General features: G+C 45.1%; 2 protein-coding genes across 6 annotated transcripts in view; one reads left to right on the top strand and one right to left on the bottom strand.

Moving 5' to 3' along the window:
* Window positions 1-26: 26 nt before the first annotated feature.
* On the bottom strand, window positions 27-3192 carry polr2h (RNA polymerase II, I and III subunit H). Of its 2 annotated transcripts, none has more exons than XM_030372274.1 (6): window positions 3004-3192; window positions 2650-2747; window positions 2310-2393; window positions 1474-1567; window positions 1133-1216; window positions 27-475 (listed from the first exon to the last, which is right to left on the bottom strand). In XM_030372274.1, exons 2-6 carry the CDS (start codon window positions 2720-2722, stop codon window positions 358-360), a joined length of 453 nt encoding a protein of 150 aa, XP_030228134.1. In that variant the 5' UTR covers window positions 2723-2747; window positions 3004-3192; the 3' UTR covers window positions 27-357. The 2 variants fall into 2 exon arrangements, with proteins under 2 accessions (XP_030228134.1, XP_030228135.1); XM_030372275.1 differs by having other exon boundaries at window positions 2650-2743; window positions 3004-3186.
* Window positions 3193-3511: 319 nt separating this feature from the next.
* The window catches only part of armc9 (armadillo repeat containing 9), a 29540-nt gene continuing 11266 nt past the window's right edge, over window positions 3512-21785 (top strand). Inside the window, exons 1-21 of one of the 4 annotated variants that reach the window (XM_030372272.1) lie at window positions 3512-3699; window positions 4028-4124; window positions 4252-4380; window positions 4631-4801; window positions 5276-5431; window positions 5783-5875; window positions 7280-7304; window positions 7585-7742; window positions 8188-8286; window positions 8895-8930; window positions 11091-11125; window positions 11497-11608; window positions 13463-13555; window positions 14584-14674; window positions 15813-15936; window positions 16525-16664; window positions 17565-17641; window positions 18615-18689; window positions 20082-20172; window positions 20592-20644; window positions 21553-21651. In XM_030372272.1, coding sequence (XP_030228132.1) covers window positions 4050-4124; window positions 4252-4380; window positions 4631-4801; window positions 5276-5431; window positions 5783-5875; window positions 7280-7304; window positions 7585-7742; window positions 8188-8286; window positions 8895-8930; window positions 11091-11125; window positions 11497-11608; window positions 13463-13555; window positions 14584-14674; window positions 15813-15936; window positions 16525-16664; window positions 17565-17641; window positions 18615-18689; window positions 20082-20172; window positions 20592-20644; window positions 21553-21651 — 1932 coding nt within the window. In that variant the 5' untranslated portion in view covers window positions 3512-3699; window positions 4028-4049. The remainder of the gene's footprint in view (window positions 3700-4027; window positions 4125-4251; window positions 4381-4630; window positions 4802-5275; window positions 5432-5782; window positions 5876-7279; window positions 7305-7584; window positions 7743-8187; window positions 8287-8894; window positions 8931-11090; window positions 11126-11496; window positions 11609-13462; window positions 13556-14583; window positions 14675-15812; window positions 15937-16524; window positions 16665-17564; window positions 17642-18614; window positions 18690-20081; window positions 20173-20591; window positions 20645-21552; window positions 21652-21785) is intronic. The other 3 variants (XM_030372269.1, XM_030372270.1, XM_030372271.1) reach the window with 3 other exon arrangements.

The raw sequence follows: 21785 nt of genomic DNA, 5'->3' as shown, positions 1-21785 counted from the left end.
GATACAATACACAATCAATTGTTATAAAAAAAAAGAAATGTTTTATTTACAGCGGATGACATTTGCATTTTTTTTTGTCCCATTGATTCATTTTTTTTCTAAAGCGATCCATCCCTTGGAAAACTATTTAAGTAACCGAATAAAAACGAAATATGAAGCAATTGACGTCCTTCCCGTTTCCTCTGGGCTAAAGTTTGAGCTAGCATGACAGCGTGAGCTTCCCTCTGAGGAGGTTGGAATGAGGCGTCTGGGTGCGTACAGTTCAGTTCAACACCACGCCAGCCGTCGGCCATAGCAAAGGACTGGAGGGCTCAGCGTCGGTGGGGATCGGGGTAAAACAACAGCAGCAGGGCTGCCTTAGAAGGCCAGTTTCTTCATGAGCAGGTAGACCCTGGAGTCCACCTCGAAGCCGTGGAGGTTGTTAGCGTCCCCCTGGAGCCTCATCAGGAGCCCGCCGTACGAGACGTAGGCCGAGCTGGAAGAACGAGAGCAACAGTGGGCGGTGGGCAGAGAAGCCTGCAAGGGCGCCTGGGCGGTACCTCTTTGTAGAGCCCTTGATAAAGGGGCTATACAATAAGATTATACGTTAAAAAGAGACCCCTATTTTACCCCTGGGTGTGTGTGTGATTAGCCATTACAAGCCGTTTGTAAATCTGCCATATGCTGTGTTTTAGTGACATCACAAGTGGGAGTGTCCCCTAGATGTATGATACATAGATTAATAAGAAACATCTGTTGCAGTCCACAGGGCAGGCTGGTAGACTGATCTACCCAGCATACATATAGGTGGACACTCCCCACTTTTGATGACACTAAATCACAGAAAAGGGGAAATTGTCAGTGTAGCCCTGATTTGTTACTCTTTATCACACCCTTTATAAACACACCCGTGTTTTCCACATTAATATTCTCGCGAGTCAAATGACTCTTCTTACATTAGGATTCTGCGTCAAAGTTCCAAGGAGAACTAAACCAATTATAACTCCGAAACTGATCAAGTCATTTTGGGCTCTTTTAATCTAAAATCACATTGGAGCACACGCCAAAAGCCTGAATCCTCCTGTTCCATTTAACTTCAACCAAAGACAAACATACACACAGAAAATGTAAAACAAAGCAAAAGATCACTTACAGGCGTGTGGCTGCTTCCGTGGAGGTCTCGTCTCCCTCGATCTTATAAACCTTTCCATACATTACGTAGTCAAACTGGTCTGCTCTGTAGAATGAACATATGGAAGAAGGTAAGCAAAACAGTAATGGGATGGGATTTTTACTAATGCATAAAATAGAGCGCCAACTTACATTACCTGCCCTGTAAATAAGTATTAAAAAAAATTCTATAACATTACTTATTTGATCTTTTTATTCCATAGGTCTGTACACTTTGGGGTGCTAGAATATGTATATTCTTTGTATGTTTAGGACGGGGGTTGGCAAACAGAGGCCGTTTCAGATAATGACCGGAGCACCCACCTAGAAGGGCGGTCATCCTGGGGGTTGTACTCCCCGTCATCCGGCGTTCCGTCCTCGTATAACGTGCTGGCGATGACCAGCCGGAACTTGTCCCCTAGTAAGTAAATTTAATTTAGAAAGCACATTTACACACAACATAATGGCCCAAGGTGCTGAACAGTGGATAACTGAAAAGACCAATAATACAAAAAACACATTAGACCAATAGTCTTAATTATATAAAACATAAATAAAAGGAAACTTTCAATATCAGTGAAATACATCAGCGATTGTCGTTATGGTACTTAGAAAAATAGCATTACTTACACCATTCTACACATAGAAAAGGCATACAATACCAGATGGAGCTTAACGTATTTAGTATATAGGAATTTGTATTCTAGTACTGTAAAACCCTGATCCAATGTCTGAATGAGTGAGCTACAGAAATGGTTATTGCAATTGCATAACATGGCGGCACAAATTAAAATGATCCTGATGATACAAACAGCTGAGCGTGGTGACTGAGAGACCCAGACAATTGAACATGTCATCCGCGTACATTGTTTTTTCATTCAATGCAAACATTAATTAGCCCCTGCCTAGTTGACCCAATATCCAATAATATACTACTCATTGAAAATGGTGAGGTTGAATACAAACTACTGTTTTACCTACTTTCCAGGTTCGAGATAGGATGCTTATGTTTCAAATGGTGACAAAAAATAATATTTTTTTATATCATACCAGATGATAGTAATATGATTGCCAGCACGAGGATGTAATGGTCAGGGGAATAACTTCAAAGATCGGCTATATATATATATATATATATATATATATATATATATTCTCACCTAGATCAACAGGATATATCTGGATGTTCACATCCAATATGAGGTCCATCTTGAACGACTCACTTTCACAGTGCAGACGTGACACTGTAGAAAAGATCAGGACATAGTTTGTGTTAAACATATTATGCACTGATCACCTTTACCATAATCCAAATGCAACTTACTACACAATGATATGGTGAAGAAAATCTGATGCGTCTTGGCATGCATATTGTCTCTAACGTTACAAGTAGTAAAACCAACATAACAGTGCCTCGGTAAAGCTGACAGTATTTTGCGTTGTAAACTAAAGACAGTGTCAGGTCAATGTAGATCTAAAATAACAGTACATAGACCTTACCTCTGTCAAACTTTTTGCCATCTGGATCAATATCCTTCACGTCAAAGATGTCCTCAAATAGAATCCCAGCCATGGTGATGGGAGACTATGGTATCTATCTGGGAACATGGTTTAATACACAACTGATTGTACTGGATGACATATACGCGCTTACAAGAGCCAGGTGAATTTAACACAACAAGAAATTAGCATCCCTCCACAGTTTAATGTAATATAGTAGTAGCATAAAGACTACGATGGTATAAACATTGTGTTTGTGTGTGTATGGGGTAACAACAACTGGAAAGGACTGCAACGCTAGTTAGCCATTAGCCGCATGGAAGCTTGTTTCCAGTTTAAAATCTCACAACTTACCATAAAATTAAACCAAAGTGATATGTTGTTCCAGAGGAATACAACAATTTCGTCGGATGTGTCCAACGGGTAGGTGTTATGAAAAAAGGATGTTTTTCAGTAAACTTTCATTCATCACTATGGCAAATTAAAATCTACCCGCGCCTCAACAATGTGCGCGAACTTTACCCTTTGAACCGGATATGATTCTCCTGTAAAAATAAAAGTAAGCAAATTTTAGTTTTTGATTTTTGTTAAATATTCATTGGGGAAGATAGTATACTTTCGTTCCCCTTTCGATTACAAATGGACTAATAAAATAAAAAACAACGTTGTCCACACTGGCACAACAAGAGCAAAATATTAAAGTAAATATATCTCTATCTCCTAAAATTATAACACTATTGATGGAAAGCAAACACGTTAGATATATTAAAATGATTGAAAATACAATAAAATAAAATAATGGTAATAACAATACTCATTCAAGGTGAGTATTTGCGACACTTTCTGGCGGTCTCCCCTTTACGGCTCTGTTTTAACAACAACCCGGTTGCTAGGTGTTCTGCCTTGGCGTCCTGTTATGTACCGTTGCTAATTTATGAGTGTTATTGTATATTTAAACTGTTATGAGCAGTTTGTGGATTATGGATTACACATACACATGTTCTCTTGATGGGCGTATCGGGTTCGCAACATACAAAACATTATAAAAAGGTATGTTTTATGCCACAATGAGAAAGCATATACGTGGTTAAGGTCTACATTTACTTTGTATGTCCCCTCGCAAACGTTCCCTAAGATAGCCCTAGTACCGAGCTATTGTCGCGGTTAATATAGTAATTGTGTTAGTTCATCATGAATACCATGGTCGTGTAGATGCACGACTATGTGTCGGAAAAATCTTGTATCTCATGTTTAAAAGTGTGCTGTCTTCCTCTGAGGCATAACGCCTGTTTCTAGTCAGCATCTCAGCACACATTTCAGCACTCACTTAGCTTATCAATGATAGGAAGACATCTTTACACCTCTTTGTTTGTAATAGAAAACAATACCACGTCGTTTAGATGAATTCCAAAGAGCCAGTTCAGATGGGCGAAACTTTGGCGAATGAGGCAGACTTTCTGGGGATGATCAAGGAGGTAAGAACAACATAACAGTCCCAACTAGTTCATGATAATGTATAATAGAGACAATTTCCAGCTTGGTTTACTGTTGTAAACCTGTGATGCATTTTAAAGTATTTGTATGACTTTTCTATTTTGCTAGTATCTAAAGTATGCAGAATTCACCGACACCACTCGCAGTTTTGAAAAGGAATGCCAAAACAAGGGCAAGCTCGTCTCGAAACCTCAAGGACAGAACCGACAGAGAGAATCAAAGAACGTCACCATTCAGGTAAACTTGTACTACTCTGACCCAATCTGAACGATCACTCATAACCAGTGGACTAAAGGCTCATAGGTAGGTCTGTTGACATCTTTTTATAATGAACAATCTAGATGCATAGAATATATCAAGATAGAATATAAATATCGATGTTTTGGAAAGTCTTAATATTTATAAAATATCTGTTTATAGCTTATCTAAATGTCAACATTTCAGAAGCTTCCTCTTTTTCCAAGGCCCTCTGATTTTTGTTCAACAGAGAGACTTGCTTGGCTGCTTCGACGATGGGGACCACAAGGTGTTCTTTGAGCTGTGGAAAGAACACGTACCCCCTGAGGTCAAGGATACGGAACCCCTGGCTCTCCGTCTGGAGTTCTATCTTCACATTCACTTCACCATCTACCCTCTGAAGAATCACCCTGGCAGAGATGTACGTGCACTTCCATATGCAACAAAAAATCATGATGACCACGTTCCACTTTGAAAGAATAATCACATATAGGCCTAACTCATCATAAATCTTGTTAAAACACGAGATTATTCAATGCTTGCTACCACTGATTACCTCAAAAAGAACCACTTAAGTGTATTTAAACTCCTCGATGTCACTGACACAAAGCCACCTTTCAGAGGAGCGCTTTTATTCCCTCTGAGCCCTGACTGTCAAATCATCATCAACCAGCAGATGTCATAATTGTTTCGTTCATTATTATATCTTTTTTTTTATTATTCGTCCCTTGGAAGATGCCCCATTCATTCAAAGCTTTCCATGTTTCATTTATTCTTTATATTTTGCACATTCAGCTGAACCACAATGACAATGGTGCATCCACCTGAAGTCGACATTGAGATGTGTATCTTACTGTATATTTATGCCAATGTTTGCACTCGTTGTGTTCTTCAGGACCTGGCTGAGTTTGAGGAGAGGATCTTCCACCTGAAGCACTACCTGGAGACACGGGGGGCCGCACTGAGCCAGACCACCGAGTTCCTCCCGTACTACGCCCTGCCCTTCGTGCCAAACCCCAAAGTCCACCCCTCCTTCCGGGAACTCTTTCAGGTGCCTCGTTTGTTCCTGAATCGCCCTGAAATGAAAGCCGATGAATAGAGCGGATGATCCGAAGCCTTTATTGCTTATATTTGCAATATCAATTGTTTAATTCTGTCTCCCTTGAGACCCTTTGTGTGTCTCTGTGCCTTGAGTGTGAGGGTTCATCGAAAGCCGATACCACCTGACATTGAACGTTACTCTGTGATGTACTGCTTATGTATGTGAACTGATGTTGTCATTTTACGCCTTAATCTCTGAATATCATAACTCAAAGTTTCACTGGCTCTCTTATCACACGTTCTGTGTGTGTGTGTGTGTGTGTGTGTGTGTGCGTGTGCGTGTGCGTCTGTCTGTGTGCAGGATTCCTGGATACCGGAGTTGAAGGAAAAGTTGGAGAAGTTTCTTTCGGTGGCCTTGAAGGCATCCAACCTCCCCAGGCTGCTCACCTTATACGTATCCTTCATCCTGGACAACGTGTACAAATGTATTAGCTTTTATTAATATTCAAACACGTTATGGGTAACAGTCGTCCTTTGCAAAAAGCCCCGACGGTGCTGAGAGTTGTGTCTGCACAACATCCTTTGTGTGTTTGATAATCACGGTGAAGTCTTTCAGGTTCAGGCTGCTGGAAATGAAAGGAAACCAAACAGTGGAATGTGAAGCAATGCCATGAGGCTTAAAAAGAGATCGACTGGCCTTTTGAGGAGCAGAATGCTCGTTTCAGATTTCTGTTTGTGAATCTGTCATGCCATTTTTGGTAAACCTACCCTATTTGTGTTGGTGAAATGATCATGTATTTGATGATTTTCTTAAGGGGTTAAGCCTGGGATCATATTGATGATGGTATACACCGCACCAAATGCTTTCACTTTTGGGTTGAATTCAGGCCACTGGCAGTGTGACTCTGCCAAATCACAGGCACTCTTGTCAGAGCCCATTCAGCCTATTCACAACCTGCTCCGAGTCATTCACGATACATGTCCAAGCTAGTTCAAGTTGTGCTCCCCATTGTTTCCAGACAAAGCCTGCTGATAAAAATTGGCCCCAAACCACAGTGTAGCAACCCAGCAGCAGTGTAAACCTGTTGCTGTTGAAAAAACCTGTTATCCTGTGTAAGCACAGAGTGGGGTGTCATCTTCTAGCTGCTAAGGGGCACATTTAAGTCTCCAATGAAAATAAGCTCTCAGTTGGCGTTTTTTCAGGTTCTTTTACTCGGTTGTTGTTGTTGACATTCACATACCCTGTCTATAGTATTCATGCTATGTTCATGTACCACAGACCATGTTATCATTCAGTGATCCACCTTGATCCATCCGCACTGTAAACCGTGAGACAATGGAGATTATTTATAAATGCTATATACGAAACCAAATGCCTTATATTATACATGCTTACATTAGAAGGGGACATTTTTGACATAATTGTGAAAATTAGGCTACTGAGTTTATCTAGGTTTCTGACTGAAGTTCGGATTGAACAGTGTGAGGTGGGGGCATGGCTGGTGCCATGGGTGGTGGCGGGGTCCATGCATTTATCTAAGGAGAACCAAGAGTGGAGGGTACTCTTGACGCTGCATTTATCTCATTCCATGAGACAGACCGATACAAAGCATGTCCTGACGTCCGCACCACTCCAAGCAGGATGCTCGGTGCTTGACGAACAATGCATTGTTCGTCTCGAGCATGTCATCCAGAAAGACACGGCCATCTCTGGGCTTTGAGGTCCCCACGACCCTCCCTGGAGATCTGTGTCGGCCGAACGCCAGCGTTAACCATCGAGTGCCAATTGTGTCATCGACCACTGTTAGTAGCATTCACGGTCCGAATATGTAATCGATCCTTAACACACGTGACGCAGAAGGAGGGAGGCCGGGGCACCAAAGGTAATTGTACCCATTTGAATATGCAATGGCCATCTTTTCTGAAGACGCCACACCCACCTCCTGAGTTCCAAAAACGATCTGTTATTTTTGGCCCCTTCCCTTCTACCATTTAATAAAAAAAATGCAATCCCACTTGTATAGTAGTATATAATATGCATGGGTTCATGCGTGGCATTCATCACACATCAGTGGTTTACGGTGTGTGTGTGTGTGTGTGTGTGTGTGTGTGTGTGTGTGTGTGTGTGTGTGTGTGTGTGTGTGTGTGTGTGTATCTCCGCAGAGGCCATGCAGCAGATGCAGCTCCAGCTGGCCGAGTCAGAGCGGAAGGCCAACAACGCCACGCGGTGGTTGGGCAAGATGCACGGCGACTACCGCAACCTGATCGGCATCACGGCCGAGCTGGTGGACTCCCTGGAGGCCACGGCCAGTGGGAAGATGGTGGGGCCCCCACGCGACACAATAGGGCCCCGCACATAATGACACAAGGGTTATTTGAAGCTTACTGTTATTGCAAAGTGTTAGTTGTTTAGATGACGGTCGTTATCCAAAGAGACGGTATCACAGGATTGTCATTAGGACATTAAAGCGAGTGTGGGGGTTAGGGAATCTACAGGTTTTCCTACAGTTTAGGCTCAAGTTATTGGGAATCAAAACCAGTACATTCTGTTTGGGTGTCCAACTCCCTAGCCACTTGAATATTCATCAATTATATGATTATTTTGGGGCAAAGAAATTGATTTTGATGTATATATTATGTATTTTGCATATCTATGAATTGCTCCCCTATACATATGTATTATACAAACATGATACATTGCTTCACATACAGACCCATGCTTTAAAGACCAAGTAACTGTTGTGTATTGTGCTTTGTTTGAGGCAGATCTCGGCAGAGTACATCAAGAACATATGTGTGCGTCTCTTCAGCAGCCAAATGAGTCAGAGTGTTGCACAGAGCGTTGACTTTACCAGGCCAGGCACAGTGAGTGCACACACACACACACACACACACACACACACACACACACACACACACACACACACACACACACACACACACACACACACACACACACACACACACACACACACACACACACACACACACACACACACACACGCTCACTTTTGATTCCCATAGTGTCTTAGAGTTACGGGTTCTCTTTCATAAACAAAGAAAAATATAGATCTACGGTTAATATATATAGTTTGATAGTTGTATAGATAGATAGACCAACCCATAGACAAATATGGATTGATGTTAACGCTGTTTCTGAAAGTGGACAGCAAGTGGTGCTTTTGTTCGGCGGACAACGACCTGTATTGTACGAGGAACAGATAATCTCTTCAGGCCATCTACGGTCGATTTCCCACACGGCTCTGGGGATTCCTATGAAACAGTAAAAGCGTTCTGCCCGGACTGAAATGTGATGACGGCCCTTGTCGTCCACGTCGACGCGCCCAGCCCGGCTCCGACGCCTCGCCATTCATCCTGCTTCCTGATCTCAACCCCTGTGTTCTCTGTGTTTGTGTTGTTGTTGTCGTTTTTCTTTCTGTGTGCGGTGTGTTTGTGGCGCTCTATCCATGAAGGGATATTACTCAATGAGTCCCTATGACGACGGCTATGTAAGTGTCATACCTTTTTTCATCCCTGCTTGCGTTCCTCTTTCCTGCAAGCGGTTTACCCTTCATCGTCCTCCTCCTCCTCCTCCTCACAGCCCGCCGGTCTCTCTTCTCCCGCTGCACCTTCGTCTTGTTCACCATCTCTTTCTCCCCGTCCCATCTCCCTGTGCTGCGATGTTTCTATACCTTTGTTCCCCTGCCCTTTGTATCTTTCCCATATTGCCTCCCGTGTCCTTATAGCTCCCAATAGAGTGGCCTAGTTTGAGGCTCTGCAAGACCACCTCCATTGTCCGGACACTTATGGGGACAAAAAAACACAATATGAGGGCGTACCTCATAAACAGATGACACAGTCATTGTCGACCTGTAAAGTCGTTTCGCTTTCTCAAACGATCGAGGGGCCTTTCATACCCGACGTCTCGTTTGTTTCACGAGTAAGGAGGGCGTGCAATGGAGTAGGGTGGAGAGATGGTTTAGTCTGGGACTTTTGTGTGTAACACCTGCGTCGCTCTGCCCCGTTTGTCATGAGAGAACACGGCTCAAATTAGCTTGACGATCGTTTGAACTGGGAAAACGATGGCAAAGATGGTGGTGTTGCATTATTAATCAGACAACAGCTTGCTAACAGATAGTGAGACACCATGATTATTTCGATATCTCTTGTTAAAGTAACGCAGGAAATGTTTTGCCTTTAGCTTGCCTCCAGCTGACCAATTATATTGACACTGGTAATTAACTCAATGGTCAATCAGACTCCAGTCAAATATTTATTTTTACGCGTATGGATCAAAATACCAGGCCCATATTGCACAGTGGAAGACCGATCCCATAATCCCACAATTAAGGTATTAGTGTGCCATGTTGCATTGTATTTAAATGTCGCTCAACAGATTATTTGTCATTTATCTCATGAGTAATTCACTGTGGGGAGAAATCAACACAAACGCTGAAACACAAACCCGTGTGTGGCCGAGCTCCGCAGTATATCTCTTTGAGTAAAACCCCCCCACTCTGGGCCCCCGACGATTAAGCGCATCGAGTGCACAGCACGCAGGTGGATCTATTGTCATATTTTGCCTGGCTCCAGTTTCGATGTGTTTCTCTTACCACGGCATATTTCGCACGCATAAAGCATCGATAGCCAAGAGGCATCTGCCTCGTTGCTTCCTGATGACTCGGATGTACGCCCACGCACCCCTCTCCCAACCGGCCCCCGTACACTGGGAACAGGGCACGGCTTTTAACTTTGCATCCCAGAGCTGTTTGGCAGCCCAGGTGGTTAAAAAAGATCACAGGCAAGGACAAGGGCCCAGCGTCCCGTTCCCCCCACCCTCATATCGGGGTTTGAATGCTAAAGCTGTTGATGTTGGTTCAGTCTGTGAGTCATGGGGCTGGAGAGACCGGTCGTGGTTTTGTGGTGGACCTCAGTGCTTCAACATCACCTTGCCAATAGGACAGGAAATGTGTTTTTTAACATTCACCCAGAGCACATGAGTCCTCTACTTCTAAGGGATAACTCTATAACGGATAGACGTCAACAGGTTGGATCTCAGATGTCTAAAGCCCCTTTAAGTCGTGAAAACACACTCCTAATTCGTATCACTACCACCACCACCACCACCACCAGTACTGCTATGTACTGCTGCTACCGGATACAGGCCCATTGCAAAGGTGTAGTGAGATTACAGCAAAAACTAACAACAAACCAAACTAACAAAAACAACTGGTCTTGTTATTAACCACCGGGTTAACCACGTTAGTCCATTCGCTAACGGTGATGGATCTACCTGGATTACCTGTCACTCATTGCATGGAGCCTGTCGCAGAATGGAGAACCACTGGTGGGGGGGGGAGGTGGGTTTAGCATGTCCTAACATTACATGCATGATGTGCACGCATGCCCGTGTCAATGCAGTAGAGAACCTCACTGTCTTTAAGGCGAGATAGGAAGGAGGAGCCTCAGGTAAGTTCTTAAAGACAAGCCAATTGCAATCTGCATCGGAGCATTTTTTGTCACGATCACTGTTCTATACCTTTTGGATGATATAAATCGGATAATAATAGAAAAATCGAAATCAATGCAACTGATATTAGTTTATTCTACTGTTTCTGCTCCTCTTATCCTCCACTCTGTTGTATCTCTTCCCTCTCTGTCCCCCTCAGGCCTCCTCGCTGCTACGGGCGTCCATCGAACCGCAGTAAGAATTTCCAGCTAAGTGTTTGCCTGGAAGGGCTGGATGTTACTTGTGAACACCTGACCTTTGTCCAAATGTGTTGCTACGGTCGCCTGGGATTGACGAGCGTGGCCTCCTCTCCTTCTCTTTCCTTTCTCCTCCTCCTCCTCTCCTCCCCTCTTTTCTCCTCTCCCCACCTCTTCTCACCCATTTCTCCCCCCCCCGTTTCTCCAATATCCTCCTCTCCTCCCCTCTCCTTCTCTTCTCCCATCTTCTCTCCTCTCCCCACCACTTCCCCTTCTTCTCTCACCCTTCCCCCCCCCCCCCCCTGTTTCTCAAATGTCCTCCTCGTCTCCCCCCTCGTCTCCCCCCTCGTCTCCCGCTCGTCCCCTCAGGAGGTCCCGGGAGGTGCCCCTGCTACCCTCCCTGGACTACGACCGTCTGAAGAGGGACTTGCTGGGGGGCTCTGAGCGCCTCCGCTGCCTGCTGCTCCAGGCTCTGCGCTGGGTGAGTGGCTCGCCTCGACGCAAAACCAACGCCTCCTTTAACAAAGAGAGACCTCTCGTTGGCCAGGTTTGTGATGGTGCATGTCGGCAAGTTCCGTGGTCTCTCATTGGCCAGGTTCGTGATAGTATCTAAGTTCTGTGGTCTCTCATTAGCCAGGTTTGTGATGCATCTGTCGGCAAGTTCCTTGGTCTCTCATTGGCCAGGTTCGTGATAGCATCTGTCGGCAAGTTCCTTGGTCTCTCATTGGCCAGGTTCGTGATAGCATCTGTCGGCAAGTTCCGTGGTCTCTCATTGGCCAGGTTCGTGATGGCATCTGTCGGCAAGTTCCGTGGTCTCTCATTGGCCAGGTTCGTGATGGCATCTGTCGGCAAGTTCCGTGGTCTCTCATTGGCCAGGTTCGTGATAGTATTTGTCGGCAAGTTCCGTGGTCTCTCATTGGCCAGGTTTCGTGATAGTATCTGTCGGCAAGTTCCGGTTCCTCTTATCGGCCAGGTGCGTGATAGTGCATGTCGGCTTTTTCTGTGGTCTCTCGTAATTCTCGTTCATGCTGTTCAACGTTTCATCACTTGCGTATTTAGCTTTTACCCAAAGGGTACCCAAAATGTGTTGATACTTTAGAATTCAGGAGCGAAAAGAGACCGCTGTGGGTGGTCATTTAGGGCTGGCACTTATAACCTACCCATGACTGCGACGAAGATGTGGTTGCCCGGTAGAATCAAATGTTTCCACCGAATATGCGTGAATATACAAAATAGTTTTTCATCAGATACAACTCAGTCGAGCCTCTCCATTTGCTGTCTGCACACATGACTCCGGTGGTAACACACATAATAAAGCATATGCATGCTTTATTATAGAGTGAGATAGAGAGGAAGGTATGGGAGATAGAGGGGAGGACATGCAGCAAATGACCCACGGGCTGGACTCAAACCCGGGTCGCTGCGTTCAGGACTGAGCCTATATGGTACAGGCCCTACCCGGTGAACTACCCGGGCAGCCTTAACAGATGTACGTTAATGATCGTATTTGAGCGATAGTTTTGCCCCCCGTGCAATTTAAGATCAATAAACCAGACTTGGTAGCCGTATGATAATTTGATCATGGTGTTACACTTAGCACTAGTAGTTGTGATCTAATTTTAATGGATTTCCGGACGCTATCAGGATACTTGGATAGGGATCTTTGTTTATGGTTCTCTTCTTACGTAACACATTTTGATCTTTCTGTCTTGGCCATGCTTGTTGAGATAACGACTCACGAGCACTATGTCATGTAGATGCCGAACAGGCTACGACTCGTGTTTTATAGTTTAGTGTAGCCTTAAGCTTATTGAGCAGCTGCGCTTATGTGTTAAACTGAGATAAATGGAAAGTTACTCTACATTCACATTTATTTATAGTAATACAACAACAACTAGTTCTGTAACTGGAGCTGAGGAGACATTCTCAATGATGCATGATAATATTCTGTCAGTCTGTCCCTCTCTCTGTCTCTCTCTGTCTCTGTCTCTATCTGCCTCTGTCTGTCTGTCTATCTGTCTCTGTCTGTCTCTCTGTCTCTGTCTGTCTCTGTCTTTTTGTCTCTCTGTCCCTCTTTCCCTGTCACTCTCCGTCTCTCTCTGTCTCTCTCTGTCCCTCTTTCTCTCTCTCTCTCTCTCTCTCTCTCTCTCTCTCTCTCTCTCTCTCTCTCTCTCTCTCTCTCTCTCTCTCTCTCTCTCTCTCTCTCTCTCTCTCTGTCTCGCTCTCTCTCTCTGTCTCGCTCCCGCCCTCACTCTCTCTCGCTCTTGTGTAGAGCACTGTCACCGGAGGTCCTATGCCCATATTTAGGCTTTGGTTTCCTCTCCTCCGTTTCCAGAGACTGACCCGCTCACTCCCCGGGGAGCAGAGAGACACAGTGCTGCAGGCCTACATCAGCAACGACCTGCTGGAGCGCTTCAGCACGCAACAGGTGGAACACACGCATGCACACGTGCGCGCACACACACACACACAGACAGACACACACACACACACACACAGACACACACACACAGACAGACACACACACACACACACACACACACACACACACACACACACACACACACACACACACACACACACAGAGACATTCTGTAGATTAGTACAAAGCCATACGCGCTGTATGGAAGTGCCACAGCCAGATGTGGAGACGCCTTAACCTAATCATGTGAGCAATACACACATTATACTAGGGTTATGGTGGTTTACATCTGACTTTGGAACTAATTAACAGCAATTCTGAGTTTGTTTTTGGTTTTTTCGCTTTTAAAGATATCTCTGTCCATGATTTTGGTTGCTATTAGTTTAAGGGCAATCGAGGATAGATAAAAGGATGTCACGCAGTATTGGGTGGTCCGGTCTGAATCTGTTGCTGCTGGATTGGCCATTGTTTTTTTACTGAACCTTCGTTCACCTCTGTATTATTTATCCAAACGCACAACATAACTCGGCCCCATAATGGTGCAGAATTGCTCTCATTTAGCCAGGCGTCCTGCTAGGAATATTCCGCCGTTCCCCTTTTCACCTCGAACATTTCACCTCACACACACATCTTTTCCCGATTCTGGGACGCTGAAGTCACTCAGCAGTGTGAAGCACTTTATCCAGGCAGACAAAAGGCACCTAAGGCCTTTGTTTTGTTATTCAAGTGAAGCGGGAGACCAAGTCCAAAGCCATGACCCCACCCGCATTGCATGACCCAGCGTTGCACGGTTGTTGTATGTTCAAACGTGGTGAAGATTCTGTGTAACTACACAACAATGAAGCATTGTGTGTCGTGACACAACACTGGGGATATTAACAGCTGCCTCATGACAGTCTCAGGCCTCTGTTTGAACCTATTGTCGCCGTTAACTCTTTTCTGTTTATGCGTGCCATTTTGAGAGAACGTGAGTGTTTATGTTAATCAATAATCAATTGATTAAGATCAATAATGAAAATACTGTTTCTTGACAGAGAACCGTGCTTCACTTGATGTGGTCGAAAAACGAAATAGTTTGCCAATACATGGCGCGCCTCATCAATGCATTCACCTCACTTCCAGACGGTAAGTGTTTCCCTGGCCGTGCCCTGAAACGCAACTGAAGACGCTTCTCTGAGAGTCGCTCACTGACTAGGATGCATTCAGTTGGGTGTGTTTTTTTTAATATCACTATAGTCCTAATTAGAGTGATATGCAAAATAAACAACCCAACTAAATGTAAATATGCAATCAATATGTTGCATTTAGTTGAGCATTTCTTTTTTGCTGCGTATCACTATAGTATTAATTATAGTGAAAGCCAAAAAATACATACCCAACTGATTGCAACATGGTCCGTGTCTTTACATGAAAGCATTATCAGAAGGTTAACTCGGATAGCCTGGCGATAACGTCGTTCTTTCAACAGAACGGCTGTGGCTTTGACAAAAAAAAAAGCATTTGAAATAGTCCACTTGTGCGTAGGCTGAATCCTTCCTCTTTCTGCCTGACATGACAGGGTGGGGCAGGAAGTGGTCATGGTAAGACAAGGTTAAGATGACAGTCGGATTACCCAGTGTCTGCAATCAGCCCTTCCAGATGCAGAATAGGGAGACTGCAAATTCAATCCAATTCCACTTACACAGACTCCATCTGATGAACAACAAGTCCAGTCGGTTTCAGTGGGAAAAAAAATCTGAATTTAAAATTGATATATGGTGTAATATAATATCCTTATCCTGTACTATCTGATTTGGCCAACATTTTTGTCTCAAGGGCTCAATTAAGTATCTTATCTTATCTATAGTTATCTCACAACAAACATAGGAACCCAAGGCTTGAAGTTTTCAAAGGAATATTTCAGTAGGGCCAGTAAGGGCGTTAATCAGATTCACCATTCAAGAGTTTTATTTGTCACATACATATCAAAGAAATGCATTGAAATGGAAAGTAGCAATGCCTGCAGGGATTGTGCAGCATTCAACATATTAAACATTGAACTAAGGTGACAAATCGAATAAAAATAAGAAATAAAATAACAATTGAAACATTTGCCCTGTTAATCAATTGCTAATCAACCGTTTGATTGACACATGCCACGCCCGTAGCAAACTGTGTGTGTGTGTGTGTGTGTGTGTGTGTGTGTGTGTGTGTGTGTGTGTGTGTGTGTGTGTGTGTGTGTGTGTGTGTGTGTGTGTGTGTGTGTGTGTGTTTTCGGCCGCAGGGCGCATGTACCTCTCCCACGTTCCCTCTCTGCTGAGGCTGCTGATGGAGGTACTGCGACGCGAGGAGAGGGACTCCTTGAGCCGGGAGAACGTTCTGGTGGCTCTGCAGAAACTCAGCCTCAGGTACCCTCAGCCCTTCGGCCACACACAGTCACAAACTGCCCATGTGATTCAATTCAATTCAACTCTTATTTGTATAGATTCGCATTTATATTGAGGGCATTAAGCAGACTCCATTATCCAAAGTGTCTTACAATAAGTACATTTGAAGAAGAAGAGAACCAACAATATAACGCTGTCGGTACAGGAAGGATGTTCATAGAACCAAGGGCCAAGCAGTAACAATTAAAAAAGCAAAAGCAATGCTAACATTGAATGACTTTCACCATTGGGAGTTTGATGCAGACATCCCATATTAAACAATTAAGAAATGGGAAATCTTAATGTTTCTTTGATGAACGAGTCTGATAAGCTACTTGTTTATTGTCCATCTGGCCCTCGTGTAAACCTATCGTGTTCCCGGCAGCAAGGGAAACAAGTTAAAGTCCGTATCAGGGCCTTATCTCGGTGTGCACAGTGCACACCTCACCTCCCAGGGTGGTGAGGTGTGCACTGTCCACTGTCCACACACCACCCTGGGGACAGTCGCTCCGTCCCCGCCGTCCGGGTCGGGCGTAGCTCTAACGTGTCTCACCGTCACGGCACCGGTAGGCGGAGCCAGCAGACGGCCATGATCGAGGACGACCTGATTGGCTGGCTGGTGGACGAGCTCCAGGACGCGGACTGCCTGAGCGACTTCACGCTGCAGTACGCAACGGCCCTGCTGATGAACTTGTGTCTCCGGACCAAAGGTGCCCCCCCTGTCTCTCTCTCTGAGGTCTCTCTCTCTGAGGTCTCTCTCTCTGAGGTCTCTCTCTCGCTGGACTTTTACAGTTAATTTCTGTCTTAATCTCTCTCTCTCTCTCGCTCTCGCTCTCGCTCTGTCTCTGTCTCTCAGAGATTCTAATGCAATTGGCTAGACCTAGTGAGTTAAGGTTAGCTATTGAATACCCCTGAAGAATGGTAGGGGTTCTGATATGTAAATAAGCATCTTGTTTATTTGAGAAATGATAATGCAACAAAAAATGCTAATTTTAAAATATAGCTTTATCATATACTGCATGTTTTTTTTTTTTTACTCTTTATTTATAGATCATATACTGTATCTTCATCATATACAGTATCTTTATCATATACTGGGTGAATCTCGTAGGACGGCGATGTTAGTCTCGAGCGGAAAACAAATGGACCAACTTTTCTAATGGGATTCAATGTGTAATGTAATCACTGTTGTACTGTGTAAGCTCTTTGTTTAACTTTATTCTGGGGGCATAAGTGAATTAGCGGCAGGGAATAGAGGCCATTAGATATCTGCCCGCGGTAAAGGCCGTCAATAAAATGTCCTCTCCTCAAGCTCCACTGAAAACAGCACTTAAACAATGCACTCTCCCCCCCCATTACGTCATAGCAGGGTCCGCAACACACACACATTACACACACTTTCCTAGCACAGTCTGTGTTTTTGCCCTGATTTCCAGACGCCCCCTTGTTTTAACAATCTCAAAATATTATTACGCTTTTATTATTAGTCTTTCATTTCGGATTTCACAAACGTCACATAAGTGCAAATAATTGTATATTTTGTATCTGTTTGTGTGTGTGTGTGTGTGTGCGTATGTGTTTTCACATTTATGTGTGTGTGGGGGGTTTAGGAAAGAGGAAGTGTGCAGAGAACGCCAAACATGTTTTGAAGGTTCTGACTGATCTCCTGGGACACGAGAATCCTGAGGTGAGACACACACACACACACACACACACACACACACACACACACACACACACACCTAAGCTATTTGGTGGAAATTCTCCAACATTACAAGCAGCCCATACATGTTGTTGATAGCAGAAACGCACACACATCCACGCACACACAACCACGCACACACACGGCCCCCCGGAAGGTGCGACCTCAAGCCAAATACCATCACTGGTAGCTACGTTTCACGCTGTGCACGTTTCCTTTCCACTGGATGTTGAAATCTCCATGTGAAACGCCCGCCATGCTGTCATCGCAGCCAGGGCCTGCTCCGGCTTGTCCTGTAGCCCCCCTGCCCCCCCCCCCCCGAGACCACCAGCCTCCCCCCAACACCCTAAAGGGTTTCCACCGCCTTCCAGGATGTCGGGGTAGGGAATGTGTTCACGGGGGGGGGAACAACACAGGTGAACCAGTGAGGCATGTCGCTGCAATGCGGGGACCTCGATATTAATGTGTGGCGCGATGCTACCTATTGGGGCTTGTGGCTGTTTTAATGGGCTTTGATTTGCTGTGGAAGGCTTTATAGGCCATAACTCTTCTGAGGGAAGGGTAGCAGGGCGTTGATGGGCGACCAGGGAACCCAATGTACTTGACTTGTATCGCTCCACCTTCTCTCTTTTCTCCGTCTACACCATACGCCTTACAATCCCCCTCCCGCGAGGCTCCGACTGATCACAGCGGGCCAAATGATGGTCGATGTCTATAGCTGCTTGTGTGTGTGTGTGTGTGTGTGTGTGTGTGTGTGTGTGTGTGTGTGTGTGTGCGTGTGTGTGCATTGTGTTTAGGGTGTGTGTGTCTGTGTGTGTGTGTGTGTGTGTGTTCGTAAGTGCAAGTATGATTAATGGGGATTATGTTTGTGTTCCTGTGTGTGGATTTGCAGTGCATTGTGATTAATGGGTACGTGTGTGCGTGTGTGCCTGCGTGCGTCTGTGTCGATGCTCTCCAGATCCGACCGTACGTGAACGGAGCGCTGTACAGCATCCTGTCCCTCCCCAGCGTGCGGCAGGAAGCCCGAGAGATGGTGAGAGAGGAACCAGCTGCTGGGAGCGTGGTAGCGTCACCTCCACAGCATTGTTTTAGCAGAGGGGCAGAGAAAAAGAGCAGGGGCCAAACAGCAGGTGTTCAAACGCAGCGCGTCACGGCACCATGTGGCGGTCAATGGAGACATGAACACCGGTCCAGTGCAGCCGCACAAACATACAGACATACACGTACACACGCGCGCGCGCGCACACACACACAGACATATACACATATACGCACACACACACACAGACATATACACACGTAGGCATACACACATACAAGTGCACACACAGGGGCATACACATACACGTGCACACACACACACACACACACAAACACACTCATAGACACACATGTACATATACACACACACGTACATGTACGTACACACACACACACACATACATGCAGCCGCACAAACAGACATGTACACACATACAAATACCACCACACATACACACATACACGGCCATTTTGAAACCTGCAAATGCCCTAACCTTTCTCCATAGACCAGGGAATGGGATAAGATAAGGTATATTCAGGTTTTACAGGAGCAAAATAACAGGGAAAATCTAATCCAAATAACAATTTAAATATCGAGATTATTGCAATTAATCGGATTGAATAAACTAGGGAAAAATAAATATATACTCTGATGATATGTTAATCCAAATTCAACATAATCATAATATCCATCGTAAAATATCTATTAGCTGTGACTACAAGTACACTGCATGTCTTTCACAAAGTGCACTAATATTATCCATCCTCAATCAGACTTGATGTGTTTACAATGCGGTTCATAATATCAGTAATGGGGCAATGGGCAAATGCATGAGTGGGTCCATGTCAATGTGGCGTTAAAACTGACCTATTATGCTTTTTCGACTTTTACGACCTATAAACGTTGTTATAATGATTGATAGTCATGTTTAACCATACTAAAGGGTCAAATAATGACGTACATGCATTTCGACGTATTCCTTGCTGACAGTCTGGGGTGGCTGTGCAGAGCGCTAAACACTCTGGACAACGTTTGCGATTCACTTGTTCACATTTCCGGGAAATCATCTACGTAGAGGCACTCCTGCCGCGCCCCCATATGCCTGGTCCAATCTGCCCGCGCGCGCGTTTCAAGGAAGGTAACCAATCACAACGGAGTTGGGTTGGCAGGAGGGGGGCGAGGGGGCGGAGAAGGACGAAACCGAGCGTTGACAGAGAATACTGAAGGCGCCCAGATGAGAGGAAGAGTTTCCCGAAAATCTACATAGTTTTTTGTGTATGGTTAAACATGACTATCAACCATTACAACAACGTTTATAGGTCATAAAAGTCGAAAAGCATAATAGGTCCCCTTTAAGGTCAGCGTTATGTGTTACTTGTCCAGAGCATGGAGGAGATCCTGGGCTGTTACAGCAAACAGGAGAACCCCGAGCTCAACCGACAGATCGAGTTCATCATCAAGCAACTAAACTCAGGTAGGCCGCAAAAAGACTCAAGGCTCACTTGATCAGTGTTCACCTAGACCCTGCAACAGCTTCCCCCTCCCACCCCTCCTACCTATGTATGTTGTACGTCCTGGCACTTAATGTACTTGCTTATTGTATGTCGTGCTTAGTTATAGTACTTAGTTGGTAGCGTCTTATCCTTGCCATCTTTGTTGTATACGGGGAATGGGTTAACCTAGCGATTGTTAGTGCTTTGCACTTGGTTCTATGACCATCCTTACTCTCCCGACAATGCCACTATATTTGTTATGAGCCGTCTAATAATGATCTCGGTCAACACAGCCACTGCTGTCAATTATCCCTGAAGACAAATGCAAAGCTGTTCTAAAAGTACATCCTATGTGCATGAACACACACTGAGTTATTGTCTTGTTGTCTTTTGTCGTTAGCTGAAGAGGAGGAATCCCAGTCAGATGACGAAGAGGAGGACGACGACAACGGCGTGAGTTTGACCTTAAAATGGATCTCTTTGGCCAATCACGCATACACACACTGTTAAATATCGTCGGGGTTTCGCCAAAAAATCGATTTAAAGAGGAATTATTATTTAATAATAATACAGTATATTAAAAAAAAAATAGATTCCTCGAAAAAAGTCCCTCACAGTGGCTACGCTTTCAGTATATTTTTAAAGCAGACCACAATTATACTAACGCAGCATGGAGGAGAGCCCGTCTTTGACTTTCCCCTCGGCCTTACCCCTTAAGACAGCAATAACAGGGGAATGCAGCGCCGCCCTCACACTGTTTTCCCAGGCGTATTTAGTTATTCCCTTGCCACGAGATAGTGTTTTCCCCCCTCCCCTTCTCGCCACAGCTTTACGCTCATTAGACGGAGGCGCCGACAATGAACAGCCAACCAAAGCTTTCTCTCCCAGCCTGAAGTTGGCCATCTTGGGACACGGGTGTAGAGTGTCTATCTCCAGCGATATTGCTGCCAGATAACGGGTGAAAACGGGTTATCTTTTATTGCGGTATGGATGGCCTGATGGCTATTGTAGGGGGGGGGGGGGGGGGGGGGGGGGGGCGGTCACTCAGGTGTATCTGTGTTACGAGGGAGGGGGAGTGTGTGTGTGTGTGTGTGTGTGGCGGGGGGGGGGGGGGGGGGGTGATGGAGGGAAAGGGAAGGGAGGAAGAGAGAGATAGGTCATTTATAGGTCATATATTATACAAGTATAGTCGGTTATATGGTCTATGTAAATGAACCAGGTAAACAAAATAAGCTCCGCCTCTTTTGTATGCTTTGCCGTGGGCCTACAGCCTTGCTGCTACAGTCATACACAAATACTTTGTTTCTTAATATTGCAAATCGTGTATTAATCTGAATTGCTCTGACTGTGTGGGCCGACAGGAGGACCTGATGGAGACGGAGCTGGACAGAGAGGAGGTTCTGCAGCCCCAGCCCCGAGAGCTGTCAGGGGAAGGGCTGCTCACCACAGAGTACCTGGGGGTCAGAACACACACGCACACGCACACGCACGCACGCACGCACGCACGCACGCGCGCACGCACGCACGCGCGCACACACACACACACACACACACACACATTCAGAGCACCCCCCGTCACAGCAGACAGGCGGTC

Source organism: Gadus morhua, chromosome 12 (assembly GCF_902167405.1).
Source record: "Gadus morhua chromosome 12, gadMor3.0, whole genome shotgun sequence".
In the NCBI taxonomy this organism is placed as follows: Eukaryota; Metazoa; Chordata; class Actinopteri; order Gadiformes; family Gadidae; genus Gadus; species Gadus morhua.
The sequence above is the reverse complement of the archived record's forward strand: the minus strand, read 5'-3'. Positions and strand labels throughout refer to the sequence as shown.

What these genes read in the sequence shown, in the direction of transcription:
- polr2h (XM_030372274.1), bottom strand. Translation starts at nt 2,722, where the DNA reads ATGGCTGGGATTCTATTTGAGGACATCTTTGACGTGAAGGATATTGAT. An exon ending in TGGCAAAAAGTTTGACAGAG is followed by an intron (nt 2,394 to 2,649) that starts GTAAGGTCTATG and finishes TCTTTTCTACAG; the next exon opens with TGTCACGTCTGCACTGTGAA. An exon ending in GATATATCCTGTTGATCTAG is followed by an intron (nt 1,568 to 2,309) that starts GTGAGAATATAT and finishes TTTACTTACTAG; the next exon opens with GGGACAAGTTCCGGCTGGTC.